We start from the raw sequence: 13,416 nt of genomic DNA on the forward strand, positions 1-13,416 counted from the left end.
CTTTTCCTTTATCTGACATTTAAATGAAACATTAAAATTCAACCAGGCTGCCTCAGACAGGTTTACTTTTGTTTTATAAAACATTGTCTTGAGGTTAATAATAATTATTTTAATTTCTGTAGTGAACATGTGGAAACAACTTACTGGCAATATTTTCTTCAGTCCACAGCGTAGGAATTCATTTCTCAAGTGTATCCTAAAATCAAGATCTTCTGGAGAAGTGACAAGGGCATTTATAAACTGCATGCAGGCCACCTGTAATTAGAAATATTAACTTACTAAAAATCTCTCTCTCAGTACACACACAGTTTACATACAAGCAAATAAATCCTTTCTGCCTTTAAATATTTTTAAAACTTACTAATGCAATATAGTGGCATATAGCAAAGAACAAAGACGTTTCTCATCATATTGTTCAGCAACAGTCTGGAACCCATAACAGTTAAAATCCATTATCATCTAATAATTTTACAATGGCTGAAATAATTTTCTTTATAAGTGTAACAAATGTACAAGGACGGCCGTTTGAACAGCACTGAATCATTGAAAGGTTCATCTGATTTTAAGCTTAATGCTTTCACGAATCTTTGAGGAAAAGTTTACAGTTTTTGGTTTTTATTTTTTTGTTTGCACGTCTGTATGATTTTTAATTAATTCCTTGATAAATATAATGAGATTTTCCCCAGTGAATACCTATTGTTTTTGAAAGAAGTTCTCTCTGTGATGTATTTAGGGAACACTTCAACAAGATTTCAGTTTATACGAGAGGTTCATATATAATTACACTTCATAATATGAATTATATTATCTGCTAAAATTTAGAACAAATTTGTCATTTACTATAATTTAATGACACTTTTATAAATAAGTTTAATGAAATTTTACACAAAGACAACAAATAACCCTCCACCTTTTCTCCTGATCTACATGCAGTATCTATAATGTTGCCAAATATACCAACATTTTGTTCACTGGGTATGGTGTTTTATTTCGTTTGCTTTTAACTAAATACGATAGCCATTTTTACATCTATAAATGAAATTCAGAAGAGCAAAAAATTCATCCCATTAAAAACAAGTGTGATGGTCCTATTGCAACACTTTAGGCTACCCCTAAACATGTTCTTCATATATAGATAATTCACTGATGTTTATAAGCAGATTCATTATGTTTCATTCGTATTATAATGGTTAAACAACTACGCTCAACAGGTACATGCAATAGCAAATATTGGTCCATATGCTTACATTAAGACCTATGGGGACTATATAGAGTTATATTGCTAATGAAGGGTCCAAGTTTTGTTTTTGATAATGTCGTCCATACTGGAGGACTTGCTTCATCTTCCCAGTATTTTTGTGATAACTGGAGATTAGAAGACAATCAACAAAAAGATAATTGCCAGGTGTCTCTTGCATTACTCCTGCATAGCATTTTGGAAAATGCCTGAAGTCTCAGGCTACTTACTTATAGTTTAATTGAACAGCTGTGCATTTTAATTGATTTATTTTTTAAAAAGGCAGACAATAATGTAATGCCAAAAGTACTAATACACATTAAGTCTGCAAGGGGACTCCTGGGAAATTCCAGGTTTGGTGAAAGATGTTAACTGCAAGTAAAAGCAGAACCAACATAAAAATCAACAGTAGCCAGGGAAAAAAATAAGCAACAGATTAAAAATACCCTTTTCAATTTTAATTACCATTTAGTTTTAATCAAACACCTTAAGGAATGTGTTAAATTTATACTGAAAAGGACAAAAAAGGTTGGAGCAATGCAACCTTCTCTACAGCTGTAGAAAGTTGGTAGAGGCTCTGGATACTGTACAAGCTCATAACTACATCATCATTGTGTTTGCTTGAATGATCCTTGTTATGTTACAACTATGACATGACTGAACAAGCCAAAGTACATGTCCAATCGGAAATTAATAGAGAGAAAAGGTGCCATCTGCTATGATTGTTTCTGCCAGAAGAAATTCTGGCTTAATGGCTTGTGTTAGTACATTACAAGTAAAGAACATTTTTGTCAGAAACAAGTTAATGAGTCTTGCAGTTGTACCTTTGCTCAAGTGTATATATTTGGATCAAGGAGACAATAAAAATGGGAAAAAACCTATAAAATGAACTTCTTTGTAACATCTGTATGATTGACTGTAGTACAAAGATAATAATATTCTATGATAGAAGATATTCATTTGATAGACAATGCATAAATGCATTACAGAATATTCAAGTAATGAAACTAGGTGAGTTTCTCCAGCTGGCAAAATAAAAATTATTATTAATAATAAAACACTTACCTGGGGATATTGTGAGAGGTTAACCATTGAAAGAATAAGCGTAGAGAAGAAGTATTGATTTAACAGTTTTCATTTAGGTGGTTTTATGTTCTCAGATATGGCCAATAAATGACAAACTGCTATCTAAACTGAATTATCTTACCTATAGTCTACCACGAAACAACCACAAAGGTAGAGATCATATACATAAATATTTAGTTATCATGAAAGCGAAAGCAAAAGATAGCTGCAAGACTTTTCTGCCTGTTTTACAATTTAGCCTGCTTAATGGTAAAAGATGGATGTAAAAACACCAATCTGAATGCACTTGAGTCAAATGAAGATTTTTGTGTTTCCCAAACTAAAAAAAAAAAAAAATCAATAAGTAACTTCCTTCTCTCCCCACCCCACAGATTCTACTTTGGCACATGGGTTTTCAACCCATGGCCATGTTTCCCCCCAAGTAAGATTTAAGTTAAATTTACTCCATTTGAGTTGAAGAAAGGAAAAACAAAACAAAACATTTAATTCATAGTACTTTGCATCCACTTTGTCTTTATAAAAATAGCTTTTTAGAGTCATACTTTTTTTAATTTTTTTTAATTCTGAGTTATAAAACACTGCCCCTGGGTGTCCAGGTGCATCAAGAGGGGAAAGACGCTACAAGGTGGCACACAAACAGTGGTGTATACAATGTGGACAGCAAGGTGGCATCTTGCCATGGCACAAAGGGCTTTTGGCACAGAAATCCACCTATCCCAATGGGGTGAAAACCAAAACCTAATGAGGCATGAGTAGCTGATGAGAATGGATGCTGACTAAGCAGAAAGTTCTAGCCAGAAACAGTTAGAGTGAGCATGTTGCTCTTGGTAACAGTAGTAAAAAGTGCAATGCAGCATGGGGGTGGCCTGACGTGGGGCATCCTGCCTAATGGTGGCAGTATCTCCCAGACACCAGATAAACCTTGTAGCATATCTGGACACTTGCCACTGCATACACTATGTTCATGTTTGGCAGTAATGGCAGGAACATAGCCTTAAGTACTGTGACAAAGTTCCTGCTCTACCTTGGTGGGTCTTGCGCTTATTGGCAGATTTGCTCGCCTTGGAGCTTCACGGTAGCCCTCAGTTTGGCCGCTTTTCTGAACCCACAGTCCAAGTCGACTGCTCTTGTGAAGTTCTTGTTAAGTGAGCGATCCAGATACCCATTCCAAGGATTTTCTTTTAGTTAAGGCTAAAAAGTCACAACACACGCTAAATTCTTCAAACCAGTATGAGCACAACCCCGGCCTGTTCTCTGCAACAGTGGCTGCACTGAAATCACTTCATGTCTTTCATATATCTTATTTTCTTCTTAGGCATTTGCTCTGAAATCCCAATCCAGCACTTTAGACAAAATTGCTAAGCTATGAACCAGCTGTTTTTATATTTCCATGCCCTGTATTTCAAAGACTTAAAAAAATTCCCAAACCAGTATTGCATGTCTTGGGTCAAAGAGCAAGCCTGCATATAAAGTAGCAATTAGCTATATTAGCAATGGCTATCAACACTGAGCAGATGAACTCGACATGGAGTTGGATGGTGGAAGAATATGGTAGAAAATGTCCTGTAGAAAACCATCCTGCAAGTCTATGGGATCAGGAGTTGATGAAATGCTTTCAGCTTCTACATATATTTAATCCTAAAACCCATCTTACGGTACTGTATAATACTTATCACAGTATCTAAAGCAGTAGTTGTGACAGACATGAATCTGCCATGTAATAATTTAGAAATACTGATCTATAGTTTTCTCAATACTGCATGTGACCTGGTCAGTGAGATAACCACCATACATTAGGATACTGGGGCTTCGCTGCACGAACTTATTTGTCTAGCTTAACACGGGTCTGTTGGGGAAATCAACAGGAAAGCAACACATGACTAAATAAGCAGCCTCCCAAAGAAACATTTTGGCAATAAAAAGAAAATGGGGTAAGCTATTAGTTTCAAGGATCCTACATCCTGTCTTCAATGAAGGTACAAGATTTGTTTTGTCAATGCTGAGAGCTAACTGTGCAAGGCCTGGTCTAAGAATTGGAGAATTATACCATTCCACCATAAGAGATGAGTGCTCAAGACCTAACTGGCAGTACAAATGTATACACAAGAAGAGGTCAGAAGTGCACTTTGCCTAGAAATTGTGACAGAGGGCTAAAAGGTTTCAGAGTAGCAGCCATATTAGTCTTTATCGGCAAACAGAAAAGGAGTACTTGTGACACCTCAGAGACGAACAAAATTATTTGTATTTTCTATGGATAAAGAAAGCGAGAAGTGTGATTAATAGAATGTCAAACATGTAATGAAAAATGGAAATAGACTTTTCGCATACGGCAGGTATGTAATTCACTAACTTCTAAAATTTAGTTGTTACTTGAGGGTCGTTCAGGGAACCAGCTGGTCCTTGAAAAACAGAGTACACCATAATTTTTAATGGAAAGCTCTCTCCTAATGGATTTAAACTACTGTGTCCAGCAAGCAAGCATGAACACAACTATAGCAGCAAAGGAATGGCCAGGGAATACATGGTCTATTATGGATCTACCACCGCCCCTCCAATTATGACTAAGACTACGCTTTAGTCATGGGTATTTTTAGTAAAAGTCATGGACAGGTCACGGGCAGTAAACAAAAATTCACGGCCCATGACCTGTCTATGACTTGTACTATCTACCCCTAACTAAAACTTGGACCAGGGGGCCATGAGTGCTCTGGGGTTGTGGTCCAGGATCACCGCGGATGCTGCGGGGTAGGCAGACAGCGGCGAGTGCCCTGGGACCCTTGCTGGAGGAGGGGTCCGGGAAGCAGCCTGGGACCCCCACTGGTGCTGGGGAGGGGGTGGGGGGGGGCTGGCAGGCTCACCTACCAAGCTCTGCATGTTCCTGCAGTTCCTAGGGGGAGGCAAGGCCAAAGGGGTTCCAAGCACTTGCTCCCGCCACGAGCTAATCATCTAACATTTCTTTTTAAGTTATTTTATTTTTAAACAACATGCAAACAAAAAATTGTTTTCAGCACATCTGTTGGTAGATAGGAGATACACCATGCCAAAATCCAAAACCAGCCAGTAATACTAGGGTCAACGTTCCCCAGAATTTTCCAAGACTGCCTTTATTACTAAGAATGTTAATTAAGCAGTGTCTAACACAACCAATTAATTATTGTATGTCTGCAAGGCTCTTCAAATATTTCTACTGAATTTGAAGTCTTCTTGATTTTGTATTCATAGATTCTAACTGCTGGAAAATAATTTCCACTGAGTTTATCTACCTAATTACCCCGACAATAAATTTTTCTTTTATTGAAATATATAAAGGCACAAATTTACATAGCAAAACAATTAAAAGATGCTAAAACCGTTGAGCTGATTTGATTTTGTTACCATTTTTTTATTATACTTATACATCTGACAATTAGATCATGTTCAAGATACAGCAAACCCACCTGCAACTGCAAAGCTTCATGGTTTTCCAATCCTTCCACAACTGGAGAAAAACGTTCTCTGTTATTTCTCTCAGCTGCAGTCGTTATAGCTCCTAAAAGTTTGTCCAGACTGAGAGAGAGAGAGAGAGACGAATTCATACGCAGTTTACCATAGAGCTTATCTACTTTCAGTCTTCCCCTTCCAATATCGATCTGATCACTTGCAAACCACACAAGAATGTAATAAACTGTACGTTAGATATTCCACATCGGGTGTTAAAATGAAAGCTTCAAATAACTTCAGAATGCCTAGGCTACTTCAAAATGAAAATTCAATCACAATATCTGGGAAATCTGTTCAGAGTTTTGTTTTGTTTTTTAATAGTCTTCTTGATTAAAAGTCAATCGTACAAGTTCAGAGAAAAACTTAGTATTTTGCATCCTTTGCCACTTAAGTAGTAGTGTCACCTTTGACTGGACACCAGCAACAACACTGGATATGTACATATGTTGCTTGTTATTTAGCTGTTCATGATGACTCATCTAAACCGAAATACGTTATTTATGAGACTCAGGCTCTTCCCATATAATTATTTGATAAGGGACCTTATCAAAGGCATTTTAAAAATTAAGAGCAAATTATTGGGTCCATTGGTCACCTTTATCTACTCTCATTAATTTTTGCAAGTATTCTAACAGGTTAAAAACATATAATTTACTGCCATACAAACCATAATGGTTTGACCCATATGTACGCAGGAGCTCTTCTACTCTATTCATACATTGCCTGTCAATTTCTCTGGAACTGAGAACTGGCTCACCAGCCAATAACTCAGTGTCTCTATCATGGCAATTTTAAGTTTTGCAGCACATAGGGACTTTCCATGGTTTTCACTCACACATGAAATGCTGTATATTGCAATACAAGCAAACTATTCAACAGCTCAAACATGTCATGATACGGATAAACTCAAGTGTCGATTATAAAGAACCATGGACTGAAAATCTCTTTTACCCAAAAATCATTTTGACTCCCTTAGTAAATGGGGTCAGTGTCAATATTTCAGTATGAAGGATATAATTCCAGTATATAAACTATTCCAACATACTTCTCAAAATATTGATTCTGTCCATTTAAGTACGTAATGCATTTCTTTTCACCTCAACTAAAAACAGTATAACAGAAGAGGAAAAGTATCAGGGGGTAGCCGTGATAGTCTGTATCCACAAAAACAAGGAGTCCAATGGCACCTTAAAGACTAAGATTTATTTGGGCATAAGCTTTCGTGAGTAAAAAACCACTTCTTCAAATGCATGGAGTGAACATTACAGATGCAGGCATTATATACTGACACATGCAGAGAAGGGAGTTACCTCACAAGTGGAGAACCAGTGTTGACAGAGCCAATTCGATCAGGGTGGATGTAGTCCACCCCCAATAACAGATGAGGAGGTGTCAATTCCAGAAGCAAAGCTGCTTTTGTAATGAGCCAGCCACTCCCAGACCCTATTCAAGCCCAAATTAATGTTGTTAAATTTGCAAATGAATTTCAGTTCTGCAGTTTCTCTTTGAAGTCCGTTTCTGAAGGTTTTTTGTTCAAGTATAGCTACTTGTAAATCTGTTATAGAATGTCCAGGAAGATTGAAGTGTTCTCCTACTGGCTTTTTGTATGTTACCGTTCCTGATGTCCGATTTGTGTCCATTTATTCTTTTACATAGGGACTGTCCGGTTTGGACAATGAACATGGCAGAGGGGCATTGCTGGCACATGATGGCATATATAACATTAGTAGACATGAAGGTGAATGAGCCCCTGATGGTGTGGTTGATGTGGTTGGGTCCTCTGATGGAGGCAGAGTAGATATGGGGACAGAGTAGGCAATGAGGCTTGCTACAGGGATTGGTTCCTGGGTTAGTGTTTCTGTGGTGTTGTGTGTAGTTGCTGGTTACCGAAGACACTTTTCAGAGAAATTACTTAACACCGGCCATGAGTTTACCCCACTTTATACTACTCCAGAAGAAAGTAGAGAGTAACAAAATAACCTACAACACGTAAAACTAATCTGAACATTTGCTATCACCTTCTCATGCCAAAATAACGCAGGAATAGATGAAAGGGAATAACTCAAGTTAGTTATTTTCTCAAAGCCCTACATACAATAAGTATCTCTTAAACATATTACTTACATATTTTCCTCTCCAACAATACAAATAGCAGAAAGTATTTTTACTGTTTCCGTCATCATGTTTGGTTGCTTTGGATCAATTGCTCTTGCTAGTAAAAAAAGGCTTCTTTCATCTCCTAGAATCCTTTGCAACCCGTACTTTAAAAAGAGAGAGACAACAATGAGTTCTTCATGAAAAGATTATTCCTCCCCCTCAGACTCATAAAGCCTGAGTATCCAAGATGGGGCATAAAAACTATTTTTTTCAAGTATTTTCACTTAAATGGGAAACTTGCTTCAGCACACTATCAGCTTTATTGCTTGTGGACCAAAATCATCTTTTAAACTATAATATTCTTCCTGAAAAAGACAAATCTTACTAATTCAGATATGCTGAAGTATAATAGGTATCTCAACAAAGAGGTTCCATCACTTTTTTCCCCCCACCTACATCCAATGACTGAATCTTTCATCAATACATTCAGCTACGTAACATCAATAAAGCTAATTAACAATAATAAATTGCTACATTTAGCATGAAAGTGTAAGGTGAACACCAGTAATGGAATACTTTGCAGTCTGTTATGAGAGATTAAAAGTCACAAATCATCTAATAATGCAACTTTCAAAAAACAGCTCACACAAGTAAAACTCTTCATGGACATGAATCTTTGAAACAAACTTTGGTTAGATTCCACTTTAACTGGTTAACATCTGGGAACATAATTCCAGTGTATTCCCTTAAAAGTAGTACCTATTTTTAAGTTTGGAAATAGCAACTACTAGAAACTTCAATTACACACATACATTAGCACATATTAAGAGAAAATAGGTATAATTTATGTCTGTGATTGAAGACAATATCTGAGTGTAGTCCAACTTCATCTGCATGTACAAACAAGCTGTATCTAAAATTAACAGCTTAAATCATTCTGTTTACCAGAACGTAAAATCTCAAAACAGGTTTAAAAAAAACATGTTCTTCCTCAAGATGCAGAGCATCCAGAACTTGTTTTGTGGTCAATGGGGGCTGCAAGTTCAGCTCCTCTGAAAACCTAAACCTGTGTTTATCTTGCTAATCACAGAACTAGGTGATTAAATGTGGACATCCATGTCTGAATATAATGGTTGAATGACTATATCATCTGTCTTATGAATATTAAATATTTCTCTACTCTCTCATATAGTTCTGGCCTTCTATTTCTACAGTTTAAAGAATATCACGAAGTTCACTACAATCTGCTCGCCAAATGTAGCATTGACATTTCTTACAGAAAAAAATATAATGTTCATTGTCACTCCCAAATTCATGGTGTTTTTTTTAATATATTAAAATTAAACATTTTAGTCCAAGAAAAAAGCTGATCCCATAAATTACGTATTTTGATTTCTACTACTCCATACCAACAGAGCACCCATCCAAGACTCTAGGTAGCCTTCATAATATCTTAAAAGCAAACCAACTCTGCCCATTACCCCAAGATCACAGTATCTTAGAAATAATGGCATCATTAATTTTAACTCCCTGTAAATAATCCCTACCGTAGTTCTTCCTCCCCCTTCACCCACCTCTTAACAGGCAAGAGAAAAGAGAAGAGTCTTGAGGCACCATGTTCCTGTTAAACTCCACGTATTAGGAAGAAAAAATCGGGGGAGAACTTTTTTATTATTATTTCCATTCTACAGAAGCATTATGAATATTTCCCTAACAAGCAAATTAAATTTGGTCCATAGCACACCATGGTACTTGCAAATTTATGCTTCTACCTCCACTGGTGCATTCAACAGAATTCAACATAATTGTGACTGAAACATCATTTTAACTCACTGAAGATACATGAACTGGACACTCAAGTCTGTACTGCACCCTTATCCCCGATTCACTAATGCAGGACTTAAATATCTATCACTCTGAATTTCTCACTTTTGACAAAGAAGCATGACTAAAATAAAAGAAGTGAAAATATCACTAATAGATGCAATAATGTTAAACTTAATTATTGCGCTTAGCTCTTTATCAAACAGGCAGGCATGATCAAAAGCACCTAAGACTAAACAAAAATATTTCTTACCTTATTATTCATAAATGCTTTGAGGCACTGAATAAGCTTATGTTGATTCTTCTTGTCAATACTTTCTTGCCTTGAAAGAAAAACCAACAGATTTAACTAAGGTCAAAATCTTAATAGCAGTTTCCATCTCCCATCCCAATGTTTTGGGTTCTTACTGTTTCTTGTCCAGAAGCCTTTCCAGTACATCCAACAAAAGCCCAAGACCTTCATGTCCAAAATTGTTGACCCAGCTGTGGGAAGAGTAAAATGTACATGTTAATTTATTCATTTTTTATTTCATTTGACCAAATGTGTAACTATTCTCCGATATGATTTGTCCCATGTTCCCAATATATTTTATAAATGACCAAGACATTAAAACAGATTTGAACTAATGTATTGATATCGAACCCCTGAATTTGGGTCACTGACTCTGGCTAGCTTTGAGCATGACTAATAAAATTTCTCCACTTATAGAATACAAATCTAGTGCTGACATTTGGGAAATTGCTTCACATATTTAACAGCACAACAAACTAGGGAAATGTGGTTTAGATTAAATTAGTATAAGGTGGGTGCAGCCACAGGTTGAGTTATCAGTGGTTCACTGTCAAACTTGGACAATGTATCTAGTTGGGTCCCCAGGGATCTGTCTTGGGTCTCGTACTATATGATATTTTCATTATTCTCCATTCCATTATCCAACTCATTATGCTTATAAAATTTTCAGATGATGTCAAACTCGGAGGGGCTTCTAGCACTTTGGAAAACAGGATTAGAATTCAAAATGACCTTGACAAATTAGAGAATTGGTCAAAAATTAATAAAGTGAAATTCAAGAAAGTTAAGAACAAAAATACTGCTGTTAGGAAGGAAAAGACATGCATAACTACAAAATGGAGAATAACTAGTACGGTGTAGTACTGTAATGCTGAAAATGGATCTGGGGATTATTGTAGTTCACAAGCTGAGTAAAAGCCAACAATGTAAATGCAAAAAAAGTCTAATATTTTGGGGTGTAAAGAAATTTTGTATGCAGGAATTTTGTATGTAAAGAAATGAGGTAATTGCCCCACTCTACTTGGCACCAGTGAGGCCTCAACTGGAGCACTGTGTCCCCCTGTGGGAGTTACACTTTAGGAAAGATGGGGACAAACTGAAGGGCAGTTCAGAGGAGAGCCACAAAAATGATACAACGTTTAAAAACCTGACTTAAAATGAAAGATTAAAAATACTGAGCATGTTTTATCTTGAGAGAAGACGACTGAGTGGGGACCTGTTAAGAGTTGTAATAAAAGATGCTGATCGATTGTTCTCCAGGCCCACCAATGGTAGGACCACAAGTGATCAGTTTAATGTGCAACAAAAGATACGTAGGATAGCTACTAGGGAAAAAACTTTCTACCCATAAGGACAGTTAAGTACTGGAACAGGTTACCAAAGATGGTTGTAGACTCTCCTCATTGGAGGGGATTAAGGGAAGGTCCTGCTTCAGTGCAGGGGACTGGACTAGATGACTCCTCATGATCGCTTGTTCCAATCCTCTAAATCATTCTAACTCAGCACGACAGCAACTGCACCGGTTTGTGCTACCTATCTCAGGCTATTTCTACACTACGCAGCTTTAGCAATAGGGATGTGTCACTACAGCTGTGTCGCTAAAAGGTGCACAGTGTAGCCACTGTTTGTCAGCTCTCCTGCCAACAAAACACTTCCACCCTCAATGAGCGACGTTAGTGTTGTTAGCAGGAGGGCGCTCCTGCGGACAAAGAGCTGTCCATTGGCAAAAATTGTGTCTTTGGGGGGTGGGAGGTGTTTTTAACGTGGCTGAAAGACAAAAGTTTTGTCATTCAGTTGCCAGTGTAGACATAGCCTCCGTCTTGTCACTGAGGACAGAGTTTCCACAAGGGCTCGGCACCTACAATAGGCATCGGATTTTCCAAAGAGCTCAGCTCCCATTTAGACACCAAATTAAGTGACCAGATTTAAAAAATAGTCGTACACATTGGGTGCTGAACTCTTACAAAAATTTGGCCATAAATCTTACAAAAGCAAACTGCACCTCTACCCCGATATAACGCAGGTTCGCATACAATGTGGTAAAGCTCTGACACGCTGCTCTAAGCAGCATGTTAAGGGGGCCGGGCTGGGGGACTGGATAAGGGGCAGAGGTCTCAGGGGCAGTCAGGGGCTCCCAACTCACCAGGGTCTGGGAGGGAGGAGCTGTGGGGGGGCACTTTTGGGGGCCCCGCAGTCCCAGAGTGGCCAGGGGGATTAGCGGGGGACCGGGAGCAGCCTGCTCTGCTTCCCTCACCCCGGTCACAGCCATGTCACTTGGGGGAAGGGATCCCCACCACACTCACAGGCAGCAGCGGAAGCGGAGCAGCCCGGCCCCAGCCCACTCCACTCCGCCAGCTCCCAGCTGCAGCGCTCTGCTTCCCACCGCAGGTGAATGCGGGACCTTTCCCCAACCTCCCACACCCCGCAGAGACACAGCTGGGGCCAGGGCAAGGAAACTAGGGGGGAGGGGCCGCATCGCTCTGCTTCCTGCCGCTGGTGAGTGCAGAGGACGTCCTTTCCTCAAGCCTCCCCGCACTCACCAGCAGCGGGAAGCGGAGCAGTCCGGGCCCAGCCCACTCCACTCCACCAGCTCTCAGCCGTAGCGCTCCGCTTCCCACCGCCGGTGAGTACAGGGAGGCGTCCTTTCCCCAGCCTCCCCACACTCACCAGCAGCGGGAAGAGGAGCGCCACAGCTGGGAGGTGGCAGAGTGAAGCAGGCTGGGGCCACATTGCTCCGCTTCCCGCCGCTGCCAGTGAGTGCCTGTCAGGGGGCGGGAGGTGTGGATAGGGGTCAGAGTGTTGGATCATATTAAAGAAGTTCTGTATTAAAATCACAAATGAGTTTGATTCCCCATAGTTTAAATTCCAGGGTATTACTAATTAAGAGGTCTCTTGGTTTTTGGTACTGTTTCTCTCCCTCTGTGTGTGAAACTTGCAAGCTGCTAATTGTGTTAGTACATTCTAAGACAGAGTCTGTTCTCAAAGCAATTCTTTGTAACAACAACTACTCACACAGAGAGACACTCAAAGCAATACTCTAACAACAGAAACAGCACCCAGAGACTCCCCGCCCTTTTGTTGTATTCATTTCGCTTTGTTAACAATTGTGATTAAAATAGAGATAGAGGATGTATGTGGATGGATGTTTGGTGTGGATAATAACTGAATGATCAGGGAGGTGCCAACCTAAGAATCCAGTGTCCATCGGCTGAAGAAGGCGTTAAGTGGAAATAACCAGAGGACCCCTGGAGAGCAGACTGGAATCCACCCAACAGCCTCAAGAATGAGAGAACCAAAGAACAAGATAACATCTGGCAGCATGGAGGAATGTGATGTCAGTAATGTGACATAGCTGATTGATTCAGCAACAGCATGATGAAGCAATTCCCATAGACTGGCA

At 39.0% G+C, this 13,416-nt stretch overlaps 1 protein-coding gene across 5 annotated transcripts in view; it reads right to left on the reverse strand.

Moving 5' to 3' along the window:
• Window positions 1-13,416, reverse strand: part of DIAPH2 (diaphanous related formin 2) — an 838,844-nt gene that overhangs the window by 667,915 nt on the left and 157,513 nt on the right. For all 5 annotated transcript variants that reach the window (XM_075132420.1, XM_075132419.1, XM_075132418.1 and 2 more), the window contains 5 exons: window positions 10,133-10,207; window positions 9,978-10,047; window positions 7,928-8,064; window positions 5,761-5,869; window positions 145-255 (listed from right to left, as the gene is read on the reverse strand). In XM_075132420.1, the coding sequence (XP_074988521.1) occupies window positions 145-255; window positions 5,761-5,869; window positions 7,928-8,064; window positions 9,978-10,047; window positions 10,133-10,207 (502 nt within the window). The remainder of the gene's footprint in view (window positions 1-144; window positions 256-5,760; window positions 5,870-7,927; window positions 8,065-9,977; window positions 10,048-10,132; window positions 10,208-13,416) is intronic.

Source organism: Caretta caretta, chromosome 9, assembly GCF_965140235.1.
Source record: "Caretta caretta isolate rCarCar2 chromosome 9, rCarCar1.hap1, whole genome shotgun sequence".
In the NCBI taxonomy this organism is placed as follows: Eukaryota; Metazoa; Chordata; order Testudines; family Cheloniidae; genus Caretta; species Caretta caretta.